General features: G+C 40.1%; 1 protein-coding gene across 6 annotated transcripts in view; it reads left to right on the plus strand.

Moving 5' to 3' along the window:
* The window catches only part of nfic (nuclear factor I/C), a 114,058-nt gene that overhangs the window by 66,550 nt on the left and 21,510 nt on the right, over positions 1–25,998 (plus strand). For 5 of the 6 annotated variants that reach the window (XM_029707160.1, XM_029707157.1, XM_029707158.1 and 2 more), the window contains exons 3-4: positions 25,177–25,248; positions 25,624–25,698. The exons of the other annotated variant lie outside the window; for it this stretch is intronic. In XM_029707160.1, coding sequence (XP_029563020.1) covers positions 25,177–25,248; positions 25,624–25,698 — 147 coding nt within the window. The remainder of the gene's footprint in view (positions 1–25,176; positions 25,249–25,623; positions 25,699–25,998) is intronic. 6 annotated transcript variants of the gene reach the window in all.

The raw sequence follows: 25,998 nt of genomic DNA on the forward strand, positions 1-25,998 counted from the left end.
ATCTATCTATCTATCTATCTATCCATCCATCTATCCATAGTATTTATCTATCTATCTATCTATCTATCTATCTATCTATCTATCTATATTATCTATAGTATCTATCTATCTATCTATCCATCTATCGTATCTATCTATAGTATCTATCTATCCATCTATCTATCTATAGTATCTATCTATCTATCTATAGTATCTATCTATCTATAGTATCTATCTATCTATAGTATCTATAGTATCTATCTATCTATCTATCGTATCTATCTATCTATAGTGTCTATCTATAGTATCTATCTATCTATAGTATCTATCCATCTATCTATCTATAGTATCTATCTATCTATCTATAGTATCTATCTATCTATAGTATCTATAGTATCTATCTATCGTATCTATCGTATCTATCTATCTATCTATCTATCTATCTATCTATCTATCTATCTATAGTATCTATCTATCTGCCAGCAGCATACCACCCAGCATCCAACTGCTGGCTTGCTTCTGATGCTAAGCAGGGTTGGTCCTGGTCAGTCCCTGGATGGGGGACCAGATGCTGCTGGAAGTGGTATTGGAGGGCCAGTAGGAGGCACTCTTTCCTCTGGTCTAAAAAATATCCCAATGCCCCAGGGCAGTGATTGGGGACACTGCCCTGTGTAGGGTGCCGTCTTTCGGATGGGACGTTAAACGGGTGTCCTGACTCTCTGAGGTCATTAAAGATCCCATTGCACTTATTGTAAGAGTAGGGGTGTAAACCCTGGTGTCCTGGCTAAAATTCCCAATCTGGCACTCATACCATCACGGCTGTCTAATCATCCCCAGCTTACAATTGGCTCATTCATCCCCCTCCTCTCCCCTGAAACTATTCCCCAGGTCGTTGCTGTAAATGAGAATGTGTTCTCAGTCAACTTACCTGGTAAAAAAACGGTAAAATAAAACACAAATAAATAAAAAAATCGATCTATCTATAGTATCTATCTATCTATCTATCATCTATCTATCTATCTATCTATCTATCTATAGTATCTATCTATAGTATCTATCTATCTATCTATAGCAGTGGTTCTTAACCTTGTTGGAGGTACTGACCCCCACCAGTTTCATATGCGCATTCACCGAACCCTTCTTAATTGGAAAAATGGCTCTCTTCACCTTGAATTCAGCGAGCGTTGTGTTCTTGTATTGTCCATCTCCATGCAGCTTAAGGAAGTGTTCTCTTAGTTTTGCCGGTGCTAGACTAGAATTGCTCAACTTGGCATTGCAAATCATGCAGTTAGGACGCTGACTCTCATCACGTTCCGTTATACATGTGAATCCATATTGTACATATTCGTCCGACCACTTTCTTTTTTTGCTCGACATAGTTAGTATGAAGGGATTAAAATATTAAGAAAGAAATCACACGACGTACCATCACGACAGTCACAATTCGACTACTGAGCGCGCCAAATTCCCTGCAGCACAGATAGGCCAAGCGATGTTGCGTGATCACCTGCAGCCAATGATGGCCAAGCGGGGCGTGTCATCACGAATCATATGAGTCGGGTGTGTGTCTTGACCTCCGCCGAACCCCTGAGACTGACTCACCGAACCCCTGGGGTTCGATCGAACCCAGGTTAAGAACCACTGATCTATAGTATCTATCTATCTATAGTATCTATCTATCTATAGTATCTATCTATAGTATCTATCTATCTATAGTATCTATCTATCTATCTGTCTATCGTATCGATCTATCTATATCTATCTATAGTATCTATCTATAGTATCTATCTATCTGTCTATCTATAGTATCTATCTATCTATCTATAGTATCTATCTATCTATAGTATCTATCTATCTATAGTATCTATCTATCTATCTATCTATCGTATCTATAGTATCTATCTATCTATAGTATCTATCTATCTATCTATCTATCTATCTATCTATCTATCTATCTATAGTATCTATCTATCTATCTATCTATCTATCTATCTATCTATCTATCTATAGTATCTATCTATAGTATCTATCTATCGTATCTATCTATCTATCTATCTATCTATCTATCTATCTAGCTATAGTATCTATCTATCTATCTATCTATCTAGCTATAGTATCTATCTATCTATCTATCTAGCTATAGTATCTATCTATCTATCTATCTATCTATCTATAGTATCTATCTATCTATCTATCTATCTATCTATCTATCTATCTATCTATCTATCTATCTATCTATCTATCTATCTATCTATCATCTATCTATCTATCTATCTATCTATCTATCTATCTATCTATCTATCTATCTATCTATCTATCTATAGTATCTATAGTATCTATAGTATCTATCTATAGTATCTATCTATCTATCTATCTATCTATCTATCTATCTATCTATCTATCTATAGTATCTATCTATCTATCTATCTATCTATATATAGTATCTATCTATCTATCTATCTATCTATAGTATCTATCTATCTATAGTATCTATCTATCTATCTATCTAGCAGTCTGTTGCAGGCTCATTTATGGGGCAGAAATCCCTGCAAGAGGCTTGGGGCTGGTAGGATGGGGGTTTATGGAGGCAGGCGAGGGTCATGGGTGAATGCAGCTGTGTAACTCAAACACCCTAAACTCAAACCCCCTATCTATCTATCTATCTATCTATCTATAGTATCTATCTATCTGTCTTTCTATAGTATATATCTATAGTATCTATCTATCTATCTATCTAGTGTAGAGAGATACTGTAGATAGAGAGATTCTATAGATAGATACTATATATAGATAGATAGATACTATAGATACTATATATAGATAGATAGATAGATAGATACTATATATAGATAGATACTATAGATACTATATATAGATAGATAGATAGATACTATAGATAGATAGATAGATAGATAGATAGATAGATAGATAGATAGATAGATAGATAGATAGATAGATAGATAGATAGATAGAGAGATAGAGAGATAGTGTAGAGAGATACTGTAGATAGATAGGAGAGATAGAGAGATAGTGTAGAGAGATACTGTAGATAGATAGATAGATAGATAGATAGATAGATACTATTGGTACTATAGATAGAGAGATAGTGTAGAGAGATACTGTAGATAAAGAGATTCTATAGATAGATGAATAGATAGGAGTGGTGTGGAGATCTGGCTCTGGGAAAACTATGAACATGCAGGTTGACTGTAATAGACAAGATCATGTATTACTAGTGTTAATACCTTTTGCTCAAAATAAGACCACTACAGGTTGCAAAGGTCACTGATGGCATGTCATTGAGCTTCTTCCTGCAGATTTACAGCTGCAAGTATCTGCTTAGAACATCATTCATCCATATGATTAATGGCGTGTGTATCGATGGCTAATAAAGTCTGTTTTGATTTAAAAGACAGGCCTCATTTGTTGGGGCCATGAACTGCAATCCATTGGCTCAATTGGACGTTTCCTGTTCTCCAAGTGGGTGACCGCATCGTCCGTCTGAATCACTGGCTTTGTACAGTACGCTGTTTGGACAGTATTTGGATGGCTTGAGCGTTTTGTAGCGTTACCATACATAATTATGCTGTGAATCAAAGAGTCGTCAATCGGTTATTTGCAAGGCCTTGCGGTATGCCTTTGGCTCGTGTTCAAGTCTTCTGCCTATAGGAGAGTAAACGTCTCTACGGGAGTAAATGTGTATCCAAAAACAACTGGCTAAAAGTGGATGTTGGTCTAGAATGTGCCACTGCAGCTCTGACACACACACACAACCACAGCCATTCTGGTATTTTTATTAAGGGGTCTGGATTGTGGATCTGTGGTGCGTGTGTGTGTGTATGTCAGTCACAGACAGCAGCTCAGCTCCCATCTGGATCGGCCCCAATCGGCAGAATACCTGCAGATTGGCAGCCCCAGACACATGCTCTGTGACTGGATGAGCCTGCTAGAGGGTTGGATTTCCTGGCTGGGTCTCTCTGTCTGCCTCTCTCATATTGATCAGGGTTTCCATGCTATTCTTAGTCCCACTGGGGCCCTGAGCACTCAGCACAACATGGGGCTGCTGCTCCGCTCCATAGGAACACAGGCCTAGTTTCGTGCACTATCATGCTGTAGGGCTTGTCTGCTATTGTAGAGCAGTCATGATGCTTTTCAACTACAAGACGATGAAGAAAATTGTGCTTGAAGTGAAGCCAGAAGCACTGATATTACTATTATGTTTTACTTTAGAGTTTTTTTCTTTACTGTATATGTATCAAGACAAGCATCCGAGCCAGTATACTGTATTACCACGTGTAAAATTATAGTAACGCTTTGTTAGTCCCAAGATAGGGACACTCATGTTGAAATGCTGAACACTGCACTGGACTCTGTACATTGAAGTATACTTTGTTTTTGGTTACTGCAGGCACTGAGCTGTAAAATAATATTTCACTTTTTCAGACTTAGTTAGACAGTAGCCTATTTGCGTTTAGTAATGATATACTATGACAGGATTTTGTTTGATTGATTTATACTTCTTCTCTACTTGTTCCTTTGTTACTTGGATGAAGCCCAGAAAATGAGCAAACTTGATTACAGAGGCAGCAAAAAGAGAGAAGGGAAGTAGATGTAGCTCCCTTTCTAACGAGGATTCCAGATGGCTTGAGGTTAATGTTAATGTTTGCCACGTTGCTGCATTGTTGCACAAAGCATACAATAAAACTATAAAGAGAGGAAAGTGAGAGAAAAACAAGAGAGGGAAGGGGAGAGAGAGAGTTGGGGGAGGGGAATAACAGTCACGTATTGAAGAAAGGGCATTTCAGGACAAGTGCCACATCACACCCTCAAATTTTCCTCCATCCCCTTCTCCCTCCTTCCCTCACTCACTCGCTCTCTCTCTCTCTCTCTGTTGCCATTACTGCACAGTACAATATCATATCTTTATAAGAAATGTTTTGCCAGAGAGTGTCAATCTTAGTTCAGAGTATGATATTAAAGTTACACTAACACACCAGTGATATAGTGAGAGAACAGCATGTCAACACAGCAAGTCTTTGAACCTTTTTAAATGTCACTTTCTATCTCCTTCAACCTCATGGATTGCATGTGTGATTGATTCCACCATCATTTTGATTGGAACCATAACTGTCTATCGCAGGTTTTCTAATCCCACACAGATGGAGGGAGCCTCAGCCTTGATTAATCTTGTTTTTAAGTTTCCATGCAGAAGAAATGACAAGCGTCTGTTATTTAATTCCATTTCTCCAGTTTTAATCAGAGAAGGGTTTCAGAAACAGAAACAACACACTGTATTATCTTGGTGAATCTAGCTAGGTTAGGATAGTTGTGAACTGTAGGGTATAGATTGGGGATAATGACAAAGTACATGGCAGTGATGCTTTCCCTAATTCCACAAAATCAGATATGGTAATCAGGCCCAACGTCTCGTCAGTGTAATCAGGCAGAGCTGAGTCCCAGGACAGGCCCCCTGCCACTGCAGATAATCACCCCTCCCTCTAAACTGGGGAGATGTGAAGCACACTGCCGCGTAGCCTACGTCAGGGGTGGGATCACAGCTCGATAACCGTCATCCTGTAACTGCCTTTACCCTCCAACCGAACCAAGGACACAGTCATCTTCTCATGTCGTGTCCTGCTATTTAAGAGTAACAAAGCTACAGCTTTGAGAGGGCGTCATGAAGATATTCTTATGAAACGTCCTCGCTCATCGCTTTCCCTCCTACCGCTTTATTGAATTGATTGAATCCAGACCTATGTGCTCTTTTTCTGAACTATTTAGCTATGCTCAGTAGTTCTACTGTACCTCTCAAAGTCTATATGATCAACACCCAAGATATTAGTCAGTCCCAGGCCCCAGCTCTAGCAGATCGCCTTTTGACAAGGCAATTTTCCCTCCAGAGGGATTCCTTTTGCCTAGTAGTTGAGGTTAAGCCTTTAGGCACTAGTGCCAAGCCACAGTCCATCAGCTGGAGCTGCCATCCATCTATACAACACATCGCATCACCCAGGCAGGCTCCAGGCAAGCACCCAGCCATTTGTGGGAGGAGGGTTGCCTCAGATGACCTCCTGTTTTGATGCCTATCTGGTCTCTCGGCACACGCTGCAAGTTTTATAGGAGTGCTGAGATACTCAGTCGTTATTCACTATTTCCCCACCTTGGGGGAAAACATGGGGGAAGCCTCAATTTACAGTGCCTTCAGAAAGTATTCACACCCCTTGACTTTTTTCACATTTTGTTGTGTTTCAGCTTGAAATTAAAATGGATTAAATGTAGATTTTTTTTGTCACTGGCTGACACACAATACCCTATAAATTAATAAAAAATGAAAAGCTGAAATGTCTTGAGTCAATAAGTATTCAACCCCTTTGTTATGGAAAGCCTAAATAAGTTCAGGAGTAAAAATGTGCTTAACAAGTCACATAATAAGTTTCATGGACTCACTCTGTGTGCTTATAATAGGGTTTAACATTCTTTTTTAAAGACTACCTCATCTCTGTAACCCACACATGCAATTATCTGTAAGGTATCTCAGTCGAGCAGTGAATTTCAAACAATTTCAGATTCACCCACAAAGACCAGGGTGGTTTTCCAATGCATTACAAAGAAGGGTACCTATTGGTAGATGGGTAAAAAAAAAAAAAAAACTATGAATATCCCCTTTGAGCATGGTGACATTGTTAATTACACTTTGAATGGTGTATCAATACACCCAGTCACTACAAAGATACAGGCATCCTTCCTAACTCAGTTGACAGAGAGGAAAGAAACTGCTCAGGGATTTCACCATGAGGCCAATGGTGACTTTAAAAAAGTTACAGAGTTTAATGGCTGTGATAGGAGATAACTGAGGATTTGGTCAACAACATTGTAGTTACTCCACAATACTAACCTAATTGACATAGTGAAAAGAAGGAAGCCTGTACCGAATACAAATATTCCAAAACATTCATCCTGTTTGCAACAAGGCACTAAAGTAATACTGCAAAAAGTGTGGCAAAGCAATTAACTTTTTGTCCTGAATACAAAGTGTTATGTTTGGGGCAAATCCAATACAACACATTACTTAGTACCACTCTCCATATTTTCAAGCATGGTGGTGGCTGCATCATGTTATGGGTATGCTTGTAATCGTTAAGGGCTGGGGAGTTTTTCAGGATAAAAAATAAACGTAATGGAGCTAAGCACAGGAAAACTCCTAGAGGAAAACCTGTTTGTCTGCTTTCCATCAGACACTGGGAGATGAATTCACCCTTCAGCAGGACAATAACCTAAAACACAAGGCCAAATCTACACTGGAGTTGCTTACCAAGAAGACAATGTTGAGTTACAGCTTTTACTTAAATATACTTGAAAATCTATGGCATTACCTGAAAATGTATGTCTAGCAATGATCTATAACCAATTTGACAGAGCTTGTAGAATTCTTTAAAGAATAATAGGCACAATCTAGGTGTGGAAAGCTTTTAGAGACCCAGAAAGACCCACAGCTGTAATCGTGGCCAAATGTTCTTCTACAAAGTATTGACTTAGGGCTGTGAATACTTGTGTAAATTAATTTTTAATACATTTGCAAAAATGTCTAAACATGTTTTCCCTTTGTCATTATGGGGTATTCTGTGTAAAAAATATATTCAATTCATTTCAGAATTCAGGCTGTAACACAACAGGATGTGGAATAAGTCAAGGGGTATGAATACTTTCTGAAGACACTGCATATGTTGCTTTTGAGTGCATTTCACACTACTTTTGGATTATAATTGGATTGTAAGGCTCGTATGAATGAAAATCAGCTGCATTATACAAAAAAAAACACTTCAACTTCAACCAGTAAAATGGCTCTTTGGCTAGCTTTGCTTCAGTGTATGTCAATGAGTGTTAGCATTCTAGCTAATAACGGCTGCATCCAAAATAAGTATTTTGCAACTATATCAACCAAATATAATCTTAGTGACCGTTCAAGCAATAAACAAAACACAATTGTAAGCCAATGAAAAGTTATAACTAAGTAAATCTATGCTATGTTGAATGGGAGGAGATGGTGAACCGCAATTGTTTTCCCCCACGATTGTACTTGTTTATGACGTGAATACAGTAGCAACTCAGAGTATAAGTGGTTTGAACTGAGAGATTAAGTTAAGGGTCTCACTTTCAAGGCAATACTTTCAAAGAATCTCCAACAGCATATTAGACCGAGCATTATCCCTGTATCTAAACTGAACATGAGACCTACAGAGGTCTGTCATGGCTGCACCCCCCCACCCCTCTCTCTTTCTCTCAGTGTACCCAGGCTGCACTTGACAGCTCACAGATTTGTGCTGTGGTGGTGGACAGACAGTGGTGAGGTCTCGTCAAAAGAACACTAACAATCTTACGAAAAACCACTCTGGTTACTTAACAACCTCCCTTTCTCTTTCTGGTCGCTGCTGGTTCACCCCTCACATGTGGCGTAAACATGCCAGAGTTAGACCACCTCGGTCTGATTCTCATTAGCCTCCCTGACATCACTGGGTCTGGTTCACTTCAATGCTGCTTATTGCACCAATAGGATGGATGACAGCATCTGCATCTGCCAATGAAATGTCCCATAGTGACTGATTACACTAGTGCTTTAATTTAATGTATTACAGTAGATGTAATGTAGACTAAGATCAATTGCGAAAACACTCATTAGTCAATTCAGGCTCATCCTCTTGATAGCCACCATGAAGCGCACCGTTATGTTAAGGCTGGTCAAGACGACAAGCCACCAGTTGTGAATGTGTGTATGTTGCAGCAGGAAATGTCTTTACTCACAAGCAGAGCACTGTACAGTAATGTAGTAGTTAGTGGCTGTGGCCTGGTCATCTAAGCTGAAGCATGCTGTATCAGTAGTGAGTGCTCAGGGCACCACTGGCCTCCACACTGCCCCCTGTGGTTACAGGTGGACATCCACCCAGGCCAGGGCTACTTGGAAAAGGTTTTTAAAATGGTAATGCTTTTACAGTGCATTTGGAAAGAAATCAGACCCCTTTACTTTTTCCACGTTAAAACCTTATTCTAAAATGGATTAAATTCTTTTTTTCCTCATCAATCTACACACAATACCCCATAATTACAAAGGAAAAAAACATTTTATCAAATGTATTACAAATAAAAAAAACTGAACTATCACATTTACATAAGTATTCACACCCTTTACTCAGTACTTTGTTGAAGCACCTTTGGCAGAAAATTACAGCCTAGAGTCTTCTTCGGTATGATGCTACAAGCTTGGCATACCTGTATTTGGGAAGTTTCTCCCATTTTTCTCTGCAGATCCTCTCAAGCTCTGTCAGGTTGGATGGGGAGCATCGCTGCACAGATATTTTCAGGTCTCTCCAGAGATGTTCGATCAGGTTCAAGTCCGGGCTCTGGCTGGGCCACTCAAGGACATTCAGAAACTTGTCCCGAAGCCTCTCCTGCGTTGTTTTGGCTGTGTGCTTGGGGTCGTCGTCCTGTTGGAAGGTGAACCTTAACCCCAGTCTGAGTTCCTGAGTGCTCTGTAACAGGTTTTCATCAAGGATCTCTCTTTACTTTGCTCCTTTCATCTTTCCCTCGATCCTGACTAGTCTCCCAGTTCCTGCCGCTGAAAAACATCCCCACAGCATGATGCTGCCACCACCATGCTTCACTGTAGGGATGGTGCCAGGTGTCATGTGCCTTTTACTGAGGAGTGAGTAGCTTTTGTCTGGCCACTCTACCATAAAGGCCTGATTTGTGGAGTGCTGCAGAGATGGTTGACCTTCTGGAAGGTTTTCACCTCTCCACAGAGGAACTCTGGAGCGCTGTCAGAGTGACCATTGGGTTCTTGGTCACCTCCCTGACCAAGTCCCTTCTCCCCTGATTGCTCAGTTTGGCCGGGCAGCCAGCTCTAGGAAGAGTCATGGTGGTTCCAAACTTCTTCCATTTAAGAATGATGGAGGCCACTGTGTTCTTGGGAATCTTCAATGCTGCCGAAATGTTTTGGTACCCTTCCCCAGATCTGTGCCTCGACACAATCCTATCTCGGAGCTCTACGGACAATTCCTTTGACCTCATGGCTTTATTTTTGCTCAGAAATTTTATTTGAAATACATTTGCAAAAAAAATGGAAAAAAGGTTTTTGCTTTGTCATTATGGGGTATTGTATGTAGATTGATGAGGATTTTTTTTAATTTAATACATTTTAGAATAAGGCAGTAACGTAATACTTTCCGAATGCACTGTATATTAGTGTAACTAACTGTCTTGGTGAACATTATGTGAGTCTGCTGTGAAATTATCATTGACCACACAGAATAACAAGGCATTGGCCTCTGTGTAAAAAAATCTGTGTAAAAAATGAGCTGGGCAGACAGAGAGCAGCAGGAAAGTGAGACATCAACATCCTTGGCGGGTCTGTCCATGAAGTTGTTCCTAGAGCGTACCATTGTGGTCTGATATATGTTATTGTTTGCCATCAATTCAGCTCTCTGGCTCAAATTATTGTCATTCCAGTAAAGTCCACTTGAAGCAAGCGGGAAACTGTAGACCGAGTGTAAAGAAAGGGATCAGTGAGCTAGCCGGGGCTTCTCACCACGGAGTGTGAGAGTTTGTTATGGATATACTACATTGTTGCCAAACCAAAAGCCTATTTGAAAGGGAATCTGCTGTGAATGGAAGAAAGAGGGGAGCGTGAAGGACAGCCTGCCTGCCTGGTGGTAATTCCTCTCTGTTGAGGGTCCAGGTGGTGGTGGGAAGACTCCTGTAGCTGTCTCCAACACAAACAGACCAAACAGGCCACGCCACCTAGGTGCCCACCCAGGAAGGAGAGGCGAAGACAGGCTGCCACAGAGTTACTGTGCCGCCCTGTCGATACGGGGATGCTTGAGCATGGTGTCACTATGTTATCATATGTTAAGGTGTGCGTGTGTTTTATAATTTATTATTTAATCTGCAAGATTTTGTGTGCACACCGCTCCACAAATGACATGTTGTGCTCAGATTTTAGGGAGAGAGCTTTATATCCAATCCAAAGGGGATGGTGGGTGGTTTAAACCTTTTATATAAATATATATTTTAATAAGTAAATGAAATCTGTCCAAAAATAGCTTGAAAAGTACACGGCATTCACATCTGGTTTTAATATTGTGGCTTATGGAAAAGCAGGAAAAATAGAGTTTCATCATTCTTACACACAATATAAACGAGGCCTTTCCTGGCGCGATTGAAGTTCACGACTAGTCGCTATATTGTTGTTTTATAGCTCTTCGTGTTAGCTGGGGGTGGGGGGGTGGGGCTGTGGGAATACCCTCCCGGCATGTAGCCTAGCGGTTAAGATTGTTGGGCCAGTAACCGAAAGGTTGCTGGTTCGAAACCCCCTTGCCGACTAAGTGAAAAATCTGTTGATGTGACCCTGAGCAAGGTGCTTAACCCTAATTGCTCCTATAATTTGCTCTGGAAAAGAGCGTCTGCTAAATGACAAAACTTTATTAATTTGAAAGATTTTAGAACAACTGAGAGAAGGGCACTTCTGGTGACTTTTTAAAAGGACATTCTACTCTACAAGAAAATGGTATTATGTTGACACCATCTGAAATATAACTGATGCACGCCACTGCACTGTAGGAAGATGATGAGGAGCAGGCTGTGGCTGTGCTCTCATGGCTCTCATTTGTGCCACTGCTCGCTCTGTCTACTACAAATATAAGTTATAATTTGTCACTGTTCTTAAAGGCATAGTGCAAGATTATGGCAATCAAGCCCTTTTGGTACTTATCTAGAGTCATTTGAACTGATGGATAAAAATGATCTGCATGTAATTTGAAGGAAGTTGAAGGTAATTTTGTGAGCCATTGCTAACTATCGCAATGACTGGAAGTCTATGGGATGAGCTAACTCCCTTCAAACTGCACGCAGAAACAAATGGTATCCATGAGTTCATCTGAGTCTGGGTAAGTAGAAAATGGTTAAAATATCCAAATATCGCATTGTCCCTTTTTTAAAGCAGAAATATAGAGTTGAAGTCGGAAGTTTACATACACTTAGGTTGGAGTCATTAAAACTCGTCTTTCAACCACTCCACAAATTTCTTGTTAACAAACTATAGTTTTGGCAAGTCGGTTAGGACATCTACATCTAAGTCATTTTTCTAACAATTGTTTACAGACAGATTATTTCACTTGTAATTCACTGTATCACAATTCCAGTGGGCCATCTATTTTGTGCACTTCACAAAATAGATGGCGTCATAAGGAAGGAAAATTATGTGGATATATTCAAGCAACATCTCAAGACATCAGTCAGGAAGTTAAAGCTTGGTCGCAAATGGGTCTTCCAAATGGACAATGACCCCAAGCATACTTCCAAAGTTGTGGCAAAATGGCTTAAGGACAACAAAGTCAAGGTATTGGAGTGGCCATCACAAAGCCCTGACCTCAATCCTATCGAAAATTTGTGGGTAGAACTGAAAAGGCGTGTGCGAGCAAGGAGGCCTACAAACCTGGCTCAGTTACACCAGCTCTGTCAGGAAGAATGGGCCGAAATTCACCCAACTTAATGTGGGAAACTTGTGGAAGGCTACCCGAAACGTTTGACCCAAGTTAAACAATTTAAAGGCAATGCTACCAAATACTAATTGAGTGTATGTAAACCTCTAACCCACTGGGAATGTGATGAAAGAAATAAAAGCTGAAATAAATCATTCTCTACTATTATTCTGACATTTCACATTCTTAAAATAAAGTGATGATCCTAACTGACCTAAGACAGGGAATTTTTACTAGGATTAAATGTCAGGAATTGTGAATAACTGAGTTTAAATATATTTTGCTAAGGTGTATGTAAACTTCCGACTTCAACTGTGTGTGTGTGTGTGTGTGTGTGTGTGTGTGTGTGTGTGTGTGTGTGTGTGTGTGTGTGTGTGTGTGTGTATGTATGTATATATATATATATATATATATATATATATATATATATATATATATATATATACACACACACCCACTACCGTTCAAAAGTTTGGGTTCACTTAGAAATGTCCTTGTTTTTGAATGAAAGGACATTTTTTGTCTATTAAAATAACATAAAATTGATCACAAATACAGTGTAGACATTGTTAATGTTGTGAATGACTATTGTAGCTGGAAACAGCTGATTTTTTTATGGAATATCTACATAGGCGTACCGAGGCCCATTATCAGCAACCATCACTCCTGTGTTCCGATGGCACGTTGTGTTAGGTAATCCAAGTTTATCATTTTAAAAGGCTAATTGATCATTAGAAAACCCTTTTGAAATTATGTTAGCACAGCTGAAAACTGTTGTTCTGATTAAAGAAGTAATAAAACGGCCCTTTAGACTAGTTGAGTATCTGGAGCATCAGCATTTGTGGGTTCGATTACAGGCTCAAAAGGGCCAGAAACAAAGTCCTTTCTTCTGAAACTCGTCAATCTATCTTTATTCTGAGAAATGAAGACTATTCCATGTAAGAAATTGCCAAGAAACTGAGGATCTCGTACAACGCTGTGTACTACTCCCTTCACAGAACAGCGCAAACTGGCTCTAACCAGAATAGAAAGAGGAGTGGGAGGCCCCGGTGCACAGCTGAGCAAGAGGACAAGTACATTAGAGTGTCTAGTTTGAGAAAAAGACGCCTCACAAGTCCTCAACTGGCAGCTTCATTAAAAAGTACCCGCCGAACACCAGTCTCAACGTCAACAGTGAAGAGGCGACTCCAGGATGCTGGCCTTCTAGGAAGAGTTCCTCTGTCCAGTGTCTGTCTTCTTTTGCCCATCTTAATATTTTATTTTTATTGTCCAGTCTGAGATATAGCTTTTTCTTTGCAACTCTGCCTAGAACGCCAGCATTCCGGAATAGTCTCTTCACCATTGACGTTGAGACTGGTGTTTATATATACACAGCTCAAAAAAATAAAGGGAACACTTAAACAACACAATGTAACTCCAAGTCAATCACACTTCTGTGAAATCAAACTGTCCACTTAGGAAGCAACACTGATTGACAATAAATTTCACATGCTGTTGTGCAAATGGAATAGACAACAGGTGGAAATTATAGGCAATTAGCAAGACACCCCCAATAAAGGAGTGGTTCTGCAGGTGGTGACTACTAAAATAAAGGGAACCCTAAAATAACACATCCTAGATCTGAATGAATGAAATAATCTTATTAAATACTTTTTTCTTTACATAGTTGAATGTGCTGACAACAAAATCACACAAAAATAATCAATGGAAATCCAATTTATCAACCCATGGAGGTCTGGATTTGGAGTCACACTCAAAATTAAAGTGGAAAACCACACCTGCTGCTGGGTTGTTGCCCTCCTACGGCCTCCTCCACGTCTCCTGATGTACTGGCCTGTCTCCTGGTAGCGCCTCCATGCTCTGGACACTACGCTGACAGACACAGCAAACCTTCTTGCCACAGCTCGCATTGATGTGCCATCCTGGATGAGCTGCACTACCTGAGCCACTTGTGTGGGTTGTAGACTCCGTCTCATGCTACCACTAGAGTGAAAGCACCGCCCGCATTCAAAAGTGACCAAAACATCAGCCAGGAAGCATAGGAACTGAGAAGTGGTCTGTAGTCACCACCTGCAGAACCACTCCTTTATTGGGGGTGTCTTGCTAATTGCCTATAATTTCCACCTGTTGTCTATTCCATTTGCACAACAGCATGTGAAATGTATTGTCAATCAGTGTTGCTTCCTAAGTGGACAGTTTGATTTCACAGAAGTGTGATTGACTTGGAGTTACATTGTGTTGTTTAAGTGTTCCCTTTATTTTTTTGAGCAGTGTATATATATGTGTGTGTGTGTGTGTGTGTGTGTGTGTGTGTGTGTGTGTGTGTGTGTGTACACAGTAGCAGTCAAAAGTTTGGACACACCTACTCAATAACAAAATGTGGAAAAGGTCAATGGGTCTGAATACTTTCCAAATGCACTGTATCTACAGTACCAGTCAAAAGTTTGGACACACCTACTATTCAAGGTTTTTTTTTTATTTCTACAATGTTCTACATTGTAAAATAATAATGAAGACCGTGAAGACATCATATAAAATAACACATGGAATCATGTAGTAACCAAAAAAGTGTTCAACAAATGTAAATATATTTTATATTCTTAAATGTAGCCACCCTGTGCCTTGATGGCAGCTTTGCACACTCTTGGCATTCTCTCAACCAGCTTCACCTGGAATGCTTTTCCAACAGTCTTGTAGGAGTTCCCACAAATGCTGAGAACTTGTTGGCTGCTTTTCCTTCACTCTTTGGTCCATCTCATCCCAAACCATCTCAATTGGGTTGAGGTCGAGTGATTGTGGAGACCAGGTCATCTGATGCAGCACCATCTCTCTTCTTCTTGGTCAAATAGCCCTTATACAGCCTGGAGGTGTGTTGGGTCATTGTCCTGTTGAAAAACGAATTGAACGCTGAAGCATTTATTTGCAATCTATTATCTGCAATTTCTGAGGCTGGTAACTCTAATGAACGTATCTTCTTCAGCAGAGGTAACTTTGGGTCTTCCTTTCCTGTGGTGGTCCTCACGAGAGCCAGTTTCATCATAGCGCTTGATGGTTTTTGCGACTGCACTTGAAGAAACTTTCAAAGTTCTTGAAATGTTCCGTATTGACTGACCTTCATGTCCTAAAGTAATGATGGATTGTCGTTTCTCTTTGCTTATTTGAGCTGTTCTTGCCATAATATGGACTTGGTCAATTACCAAATAGGGCTTTCTTCTGTATACCACACCTACCTTTGTAGGTGTGGTATACAGAACGCATTAAGAAGGAAAGAAGTTCCACAAATGAACTTTTAACAAGGCACACCTGTTAATTGAAAGGCATTCCAGATGACTACCTCATGAAGCTGGTTGAGAGAATGCCAAGAGTATGCAAAGCTTTTATCAAGGCAAAGGGTGGCTACTTTGACAAATCTCAAATATAAAATAGATTTAGATTTGTTTAAGACTTTTTTTGGTTACGACATGATTCCATATGTGTTATTTCATAGTGTTGTCTTCTATTATTCTACAATGTAGAAAATAGTAAAAAAAAAATATATAAAAACCCTGGAATGAGTAGGTGTGTCCAAACTTTTGACTGGTACTGTATATATTACAATGAAATCATATTTTTCGGGGTGCCGGCTACAATTTGGTAGCGGCGCACCACCACTGCTAAATAAATATTAGGGAAACACTGCAATGTGTGTGCTTAGGGGAAAAACACACATATCCAGACACTTTATCCTTTATCTGAATGAGTACCCTTCCGCAAGCTGGTAGCTATTCCTCTAGTCTCCTGATAGAGTAAAAAGCCTTGTGTGTTATTACTGTCACGCCGCTCCCACCCCTTAAAGACCCAGTACCACAGGAAGCTGCAATCTACTGCAAGAAAAGGCCAGCTGGTCCAATTATCAGAGCGCACCATTTTCACACAAATGCCTGACATTCACTGTAACCCACTCCTTTCCTGGGTTCTCAGCCCGGCCAGCCGAGGAGCTGGAATTTTGGCTTTTTGCAGCTGCGTAACGTGCCTCTTTTACTGTTGACATATTTTTCAGCTGCCTGACTTTTCCCATTCATTTCTTTTTTAGTATCGTAACATTTATTTGACGACAACCTGACCTCTACTGTACTTTTATTTTTCCTGTCATCTAATTTTCTCTCCCTTCTATGTCCTTGCGTCTTACTTTTCCACCCTCCGAATCCCTGTACTTTTTCTGTATGTGTTTTACAGTTGGCCGTGGTTGTTTATCAGTTTGAGAGCTGTGCGTAGTGTTTGACAGACAAGACTTAAGGCTGTCCTCTGCCCAGCTCTCCTCGGCGTAGCCTCTATCTATCAGACTGTATATAGGACACTTTAGTGCTCCAGCACATAAAAGGATGGCTGTATTAAATTAAGTTAAATTAAAGCCAGTGCTGCAGCGCCTGATTTTCTCATGCTCAGCTATTTTTTTCTGAATGAATTAAAAGAAGAATGCTCTCCAAGCTGATTTAGGGCTCTGTAATTCTGCAAGGACTTTCCATTGTGTAATCAGAGCAGGTTTACTGTGTATTTCAGCAATAACCCAGATTCAGGCTTAAGCTGTAGGAAAGTCTATCTTGAAATATATAGTATAAACAGGATTAAAGCAGCCATTTACCAGCCAAGCCAGTGCAGACAGCACTTGCTTTGTTTACAAGAGAGGTTAGCTATCTTGAATGTAAATTAGCAGTCTCTGCAACTTATTCTGAATAAATTAGGATTATGTTTAACAATACCATAGATCTCATTAGATGGTTGGATCATTTGGCCAATAAAAGTTTTCTGTAGGATTGGTTTCTATATGGAATCTGGTCTAATGGATCAGTCCTCTTCTATTGACTGTATTTTTCGGACATTCTCCACACCATCCATTCTAAATGTTAAACAGCGTAGGGAGTTTGTGGGTGGGGAGGGCTGCAGGGGCTCGGTCGATAGCTGTAACTCAGACTGTCTGCATGGGCAGAAATGAGGGAGGGAAAGAAGCGAGGCAGAGAAGTGCAAGCAAGAGGTGGAAAGAAATCGAACAGATGGGGAGAACGTTTTTTGCTGTAATATCTCTGCATTGGCTATGTTCTTGTCATTCCCAAAAATTAGGTTTGAAATTGAATTGGCGATGTGAAATTGATTGGGGTTGCTGAAGGGAAAACCGAGACGGAGAGAGAGAGAGCGAGGCAGACAAAATGAAGGGAGATCGGTGAGCTCGCTAGCTCTGTTGCTGGGGTAGAACGCCATTGTTTGGTTTGTTCTCCCGGCATGTAGGCCTTGCCAGCCAGGCTCTAAGCTCAGCTGCAGTGAGCAGAACAATCTTACCACACAAACACTGAGACATATATGTACACTGAGACGTACCAGCAAACGGTACCAGAGCGTCGTATCTCGGACCAAATGGATCTGAGACAGCTTCTACCCCAAGCCATAAGACTGCTAAATAGTTTATTAAATGGTTACAAGGACTATTTGCACTGACCCGATCTTGCACTGACTTTATGCTCACTCACACGACTATACTGAGTGCACAAAACATTAGGAACACCTGCTCTTTACATTTACATTTTTTTGGGGGGGCAGTGACAGACTGAGCAGGTGAATCCAGGAATTTGCTGCTGCTATTCTGTTTTTCATTTTACTCATTATTATCCATCCTGATAACTAGTCACTTTTCCCAGCCTTCATGTATTGGTATATTTGGTATTTTATTAGGATCCCCATTAGCTGTTGCAAAAGCAGCAGCTACTCTTCCTGGGATCCACACAAAACATGAAACATAATACAGAATGACATAATATAGAACATCAATAGACAAGAACAGCTCAAGGACAGAACTACATAAAAAATGTTAAAGGCACACAGCCTACATATCAATGCATACACACAAACTATCTAGGTCAAATAGGGGAGCGGCGTTGTGCCTTAAGGTGTTGCTTTAACTGTTTTTTGAAACCAGGTTTGCTCTTTATTTGAGCAATATGAGATGGAAGGAAGTTCCATGCAATTAGGGCTCTATATAATACTGTAAACGTTCTTGAATTTGTTCTGGATTTGGGGACTGTGAAAAGACCCCTGGTGGCATGTCTGGTGGGATAAGTGTGTGTGTCAGCTGTGTGTAATTTGACTATGCAAACAATTTGGGATTTTCAACACATTGATGTTTCTTATGAAAATAATCAGTCTCTCCTCAACTCTTAGCCAAGAGAGACTGGCGTGCATAGTATTTATATCAGCCCTCTGATTACAATTAAGAGCAAAACGTGCCGCTCTGTTTTGGGCCAGCTGCAGCTTAACTGGGTCTTTACTTGCAGCACTGGACCACACAACTGGACAATAATCAAGATTAGACAAAACTAGAGCCTGCAGAACTTACTTTTTGGAGTGTCAAAAAAGCAGAGCATCTCTTTATTACAGACAGACCTCTCCCCATCTTTACAACCATTGAGTCTATATATTTTGACCATGACAGTTTACAATCTAAAGTAACGTCAAGTAATTTAGTCTCCTCAACTTGTTCAACAGCCACACCATTCATTACCAGATTCAGCTGAGGTCTAGAACTTAAGGAATTATTTGTACCAAATGCAATGCTCTTAGTTTTAGAGATGTGCATGCCCAGTTTATTGCTTCAAACACATACTTTGTTTAATGCCAGTGGCAGGTCATTGGTAAAAATAGAAAAGAGTAGAGGGCCTAGAGAGCTGCCCTGCGGTACACCATACTTTACATGTTTGACATTAGAGAAGCTTCCATTAAAGAAAACCCTTTGAGTTCTATTAGATAGACAGCTCTGAATCCATGATATGGCAGAGGTTGAAAAGCCATAACACATAAGTTTTTCAACAACAGGTTATGGTCAATAATATCAAAGACTGCACTGAAATCTAACAGTACAGCTCCCACAATCTTCTTATTATCAATTTCTTTCAACTAATCATCAGTCATTTGTGTCAGTGCAGTACATGTGGATTGCCCTTCTCTATAAGTGTACTGAAAGTCTGTTGTTAATTTGTTTATTGAGAAATAGCATTGTATTTGGTCAAACACAATTTTTTCCAACAGTTTGCTAAGAGCTGGCAGCAAGCTTATAGGTCGGCTGTTAGAACCAATAAAGGCAGCTTTACCACTCTTGGATAGCGGAATTACTTTGGCTTCCCCCCAGGCCTGAGGACAAAGGCTTTCCTCTTGGCTCAGATTAAAGATATGACAGATAGTAGTGGCTATAGAGTCAGCTACTGTACCATCCTCGGTAGCTTTCCATCTAAGTTGTCAATGTACATATTTACTTCAAATACCTCATACCCTTCCCTGCACATTGATCTGGTACTGGGACTCCCTGTATAGAGCTAAACATTTGTGTATTTTATTCCTTGTGTTACTATATTTCTTTTTATTATAATTTTTTAACTCTGCATCGTAAAGCAAGCATTTCATGGGTATGTCTACACCTGTTGTATTTGGTGCGTGTGACAAGTAAACAGATTTGAGAGAGATCACAAGAGACAGCCACTGGTGTCAGGGCACAAGCACTAGACATTGTTTTATTTACCTGCATTTTTCAGTATCATTCCAAACTAGTAAAGCGTGCAGTATGCTTCAACATAACACAACAAGAAGTAAGCTTCGTATATATTCATGTTTTAGGAAACATATAGGGTACTGTGGTTGAGGATAGAATTTGAGTGAATTATCTATTATACAGCAGTAAGAAGGGGAGGTGTTACTCCAGCCAGACAGAGCCTAGATGAGCTTTGCTCCAGCACTGTCAATACTGCTAAAAAGTGCATTACTGTGATTACCTTGTTACACACTACAGAGAGGTTATCAGTTATAAATTGGATTTGAATTGACCATTCAATTCCAATTCCATTTGAGATTTCACAGTAGAAAGTTGGTCTGACCGGTTTAATCGTTTCAAGGTAGCCTTCTCTATACCAACGACACAGATGGCAAAAGCTTGATTATCTTCATTAATTAGTGCATTATCACTACATATTAAAGCCTCTCATAATGGTTCATGTTTATTAAGTTATTCTTCCTAATGACTCCAGTAAGGGATGTGTTATTGAGAACACAGCAATGTCTGTGATTCATATGAAATTCTTGCTCTCGGTTGTAAGGGAACAGACCGGTCATAATTGTTTCAGTATTTTGGCCTATGCTGTCCTACTGTCACATCATCATAGCTTGGGTGCTAGTTCCTGCCAGAAACAGAGCTGCTGGAGAAATAGCTCCTCTCACTGAGTGACTGATGGGAAAAGGGTTTGGGAGAAGCCAAAGGTTTGCTCTCCAAATTAGCCCAGGCACCAGGGTAACTGTGAATAGACAGCCTTGCCTCCAAATGCGTCTCTTGGCTTCCTCTGTCCACTTCAGCCTGCTGTTGGCTTTAGCCAGCCGCTGTATTTACAATAATGTCATGAGATCAAAATGAAACCAAATACTGGGAGCATGGTAGAAATTCTAATTCACCAACCTTGTGGTTTTCCTGTTATGGGAACATGTACACTGTACAAATGATTGTGTTACAACAATGAATCTCTGAGTTACGAGTATACTTGCATCTTGGACCATATCTCTGATGGTGGGGGACCTTTATGAGTAATTGTGGTCAGTTTACGACAGACAAGCATGTGTCCCCTGGTTGGACTTAGGAGGGAACCTACTTTGCTTCCCAGGTGCTTGTAATGCTGTCTTTTCTGTGTTGTAATTTAACTGTGACTCACTGTGATTCCAGAGTAACTCGGCTAGAATGTCTTTCTCGTTAAGTCACTTCTTTAACAAAACATTCTCTCTTTCTCTCTGCCCCCCCCCCCACACACACACACACACACACACTCTGTGCATCTCTATCCCTCTCTCTTTATTTCTGTCTTTTTCTCTCTTTCTCTCCCTCTGCCAACAGCAGTTCACTGGCACTGCTCTGTCTTTTTGTCTTTCGTCTCAAGGGGTGATTTGGCACAGGGGCATGCTGGCACTGTTCAACAGGGTTAGTTGTACTTTGTGTGTTCTTGCTCTGGGCGAGAAAGAGAGCGGGAGGGAGGGAGAGTGAGTGAGTGAGTGAGTGAGTGAAAGAGAGACGGGAGAAAGAGCAATCTAAAATGGCTGCCAACAGCAAACTCCTCTGCACATGAAATGTCTGCCAAAAAATGATGTTATGTTGAGCGATCCCTGGCCAGAGAAATAACTTACTTGGAAAGAACATAGCAACAACAAGGGCCACGATAAATATGTATTTATAGTAAATGTGTAAAGATGAGGTCGGGGAATATGAGGGAGAGGATAGAGAGAGAGATAGGAGAGAGAGTTTTTCGGCAAACTCAGAAAGTACGTAATAATACATTTCCAAACTGCTTATATTGATGGAATGTGAATAAAAAAATATAAAATAAAAAAATAACAAGTTTAGGGCCAGGGTGGGGTAGTAAGAAGATCAGTTTCACCCTCATTGAACTTTGGTCAAACTCACGAGGGGACAGCTGCAATGGTCATTTAATATCCGTTCTGACATTTATAAGTTTATCACGTTTAAATGGTATTGCAGAGGTGTTGGTGATTTGTTCATTAACTCTTACAATCCTGGAATGATAAAACCATCAAAAGTAAGATATTACTTGAAAATATAACAATAAGATTTGAACAGTTAACAAAATGGCCGTCAACTACCTTCGTAGGGAAAATGGATGGTGTCCTGCTTCGGCCATCGTTTTATTGCATCGTCATATGGTATGATGCCCTGCACCCCCACTCTCCCAAAAACCGTTAGAAACCCTAATATAAACTTTGTTCTAAAATATATGAAAGAAAATATGGAAACTATGTATTTGTTTTCCAGAGCATTGTCTTTGTGGCATTACGGGTCTTTGTGTGTGCCAGTCTGTCTAGCCTAGTCTTGCTCTCGTTCTCTCTTTCTTTTGCTCATTGTGCCAGCAATTTTGGCTGAGGGCATATTAAAAAGTCTAATCAATCCATGTAATATAGCCTACACCTGCACAATAAGTGCATTATTTATTTTAGACAGGTCTAAAGAAGCATGATATGAAGAAAATGTAGTCTGTTTCAGAAGAACATAATAGCATACTCTGAGTTGTCCTTATGTTAGGTCCTGATGTGGCTATGCCCAATGGCTGTGGGCTACATTAGTTCATTTAGCAGACAAGATTTACTTAGAATTCCGTGGCATTATTTTATAGTATGAAGAATACAATTGAACAAAGCTGAATAAAATATAAATATTTTATCCAAACGATTTGAGGGTGTGCGCACATGCAGCTATGCTGTGTTGAGCGGTTAACAAAGAGATAGGTATTCCTATATGCTTAATTTAGGCATATTAATGTAACTTTAGTTGGGCTACATGTTTTGATTTTTAATACATTGTAAGGCTGCATGATGCGACTCTAATGATGATTTGAAAAAAGTCGCTTGAAAGGCATGAGCTCTGCTTTGTTATTTGCGCAGGCTGTACACACTACATCAGTCTCTCATTCACAATTTGACAAGCACTTGATAATGCCTCGAATTCCACGTAATGCACCCTAAAAAAAAATCCATGCCTTTTGCGGCCCGGAGTGCTGCGTTGTGCCCTTCTCCCTGAGTGTGCTGTGCAATTGGAAGCGTCTCTCACTCATACGGCTCTCTGTCACGTGATTGGGTCTTTCTCACAGGCTACAAGTTAAGACAGACACATCGGGGATGCAACCGCACGCGTCCTTATCCAATCCAATGCATAATGAAGATATTTTTTTGTCAGTCAACAAGATGAGTAGACCTAACAAACAACAAAAGCACTAGCCTATGTCAATCAGAACGTTTAGCTTAAAATGTTGATAAACTATTAGGCTATTTCTTCACATTAGAAGCACAGCAGTGCACACATGGCAGTAGGCTATAAACACAAATGTTCCATTAGTGGAAAACACCATTATCAAAAGTGACTGCAAAAGCATGTAATGCTTTTATAATAAAGGTGCATTTTTATGGTGAAAATTATCTTCCCCAAACTTGAAACTCACACGCTGCTTGTATGCCAGTTAGGCTCTACACCCCTTGTAAAGCAGATTAATGTGGTTAATTTTAAGTTATTTGGTCACTTTAGTTGTGATACAAACCTTATTAAAACATATAGGCCTATGGGCTAGGCTACATGAGGTGTGCAACTTTGATTAGAACGAGTTGCAAAAAAAAAAGGCATTGTTTATGCTGGGCATCATTCACAAGTGATAATATATAATTCACAAGTGATAGGCTTATATTGACACCATCAGACCATTCTTGTTTTAATCTTGTCTTTACATATACTAAATAATATGTGTGACATTTACTTTGATTTAGAATTGACCATTATCGTGCACCTGTATCGAAACTGGGTCAGTGGGAAAAAATACATGTTATCTATGCACTTAAATAGCAAATGGAGGACGCTTTTCCCCATGTTTTTTTTTTCTTCATCCCAGCCATATAGGCTATACTCCTGTTGTAAATATAAGCAATGTGCGTAATATTAGGAAAGTTGAGAAATAAATATAATAGGCCTAGCCTGTTAGAAGCTGATGGGATACTCCTCTTTTTATTAGCGGCCATCACTCTGTTTTCTCCCGCAATTGCATAACATTGATGTCAGAGTGTTTAATGGGACAATAGAGTGCTGAGTACCAGGCAGTTATCAAGTTTGGTAGGCTACTAATGACCAGCAGCAGCATCAGAGCTTGAAGAAGCCTAATTACCGTGTCTAAACGGTCATGTGGAATTTGACTGCCTTCATGACTCGTGACCGTGTGTGTGGTGGCTAATTTCTGCATTACCAAATTAAAACATCTTAATTATCTATGTTACCCAACTAATTATGATTCATCCACCACAACCGCCGGGGTGGCGGTAATACGGTCACCGCAACAGCCCTATGTCTGGCTCACTTGTCCAGTGTAGAGGGAAGCAGGGTGCTTGTTCTAGTGACGGGGAGTCAATGTGAAGATTTCAATGAGGCGCTCCCTCCACAGGCTCTAAACTCCAACATGTGGACCATTGTGGAATGTTTGTGGCTTTGATCTGTGAGTGGAGTCATGCCTATCTGATAGAAGAGAGCCCCATTTATTTATCTTTTAGGTTTTCACTGCTGTTCACTTGGAATGCCAGCCAGACTCTTTGTGGTAAATCTAGTGTTCTTCTGGTTTGGACCGCACATTATTGATTTACTTGTATTATCTGCATTTGCCAGGTGTCAGTTCACACAAATGAAAGTTGGTTTTCTGGTTGGATTGTGTGGCCTTGCCATTGTTGTGACGCTTCACTGAGTGTACATTTTGGCAAAACAACTAAAATAGCCTGCCAGAAACCTTTTTTGCAATTGGATTAGAGTTACATTTCCTAAACAAGAAAGTTATTAAGTGAGGTATTTGGGTCATGTTTCACATTGAAACCCTACTTGTTACAATAGCTTTAGTACTATCTATTTAATATAGTGCTTAATTAACCTTTTTAATATTTGTCACATTATTTCTCACTAAATAGGTTATTTTCTTGAGACTGTTTACAACTACTTAAACACCCTTAAATGAGCCTTTTATGTGGTAAGACAAATGATGCTGGGTTTAGACTTGTTTCTGACCCCCCACCACCCCCCACCCCCTCTCTGTCTGTCTCTTTCTACCCCCTCTCTCTTCCTTTCCTTCCCTCTCTTCAGAGTCAGAGCAGAGCAGTAGCCCACGCACAGGTATTGGGTCAGATCAGGAGGATAGCCGAGCTGCCACCATGGGTAAGGGGCCCGATGGACTTTCTCTCTCTCACACACACACACACACACACACACACAGACACATCCAAATACCAACACACACTGAATTATTCATACACATTTACACACTACCAGACAGTGACATAAGCTTTGAGATAGTTATTAATCCAGTACTCACAGACACACACAATACCTTTCACTGTAATATATAGAATCCAATATATTACAGGTTTCTATCAGGCTAAAACATTATTTAAATGTGTTTTACTGGCTTGCTGATACTCTGCCATTTGTTGTCCTTTTCTTGTGATGTCTCTTAAAAGTGAGAAGTTACTGTGATGCTTGTTGTATTATGTCATAGAACTCTCCATGGTGACTCATCTCTGTGTTTTCCAGATGCTCCTGAGTTTCAGGAAAGCTTTGTGACGTCAGGAGTTTTTAATGTAACAGAGCTGGTGCAAGTGTCCAGAAGTAAGATTTTTCACCTTTTTATTAAGCTACTCGTGGTTTTATATATTTGTGGTTGAATGGAAAAATATAACAAAAATCCATATTTTGTTCTTAAAACGTAATGTGTGGCTACTTTCATTATAACTTCCTAGCCATAACTTACGCATCAACATGCTTAGGAGCTGGACATGTGTCACATAAACTATGGTGATTAAAGTTCTGACAGCCCTCTTCAGTGAAAAAATTGCTAGCTCACTAACTCTGGCCCTCAGGCAGGGGGTGGAAACTCCCAGCCTCTCTGGCAGTCACTCTGCTCCCCTC

Source organism: Salmo trutta, chromosome 22 (genome assembly GCF_901001165.1).
Source record: "Salmo trutta chromosome 22, fSalTru1.1, whole genome shotgun sequence".
Taxonomy (NCBI): Eukaryota; Metazoa; Chordata; class Actinopteri; order Salmoniformes; family Salmonidae; genus Salmo; species Salmo trutta.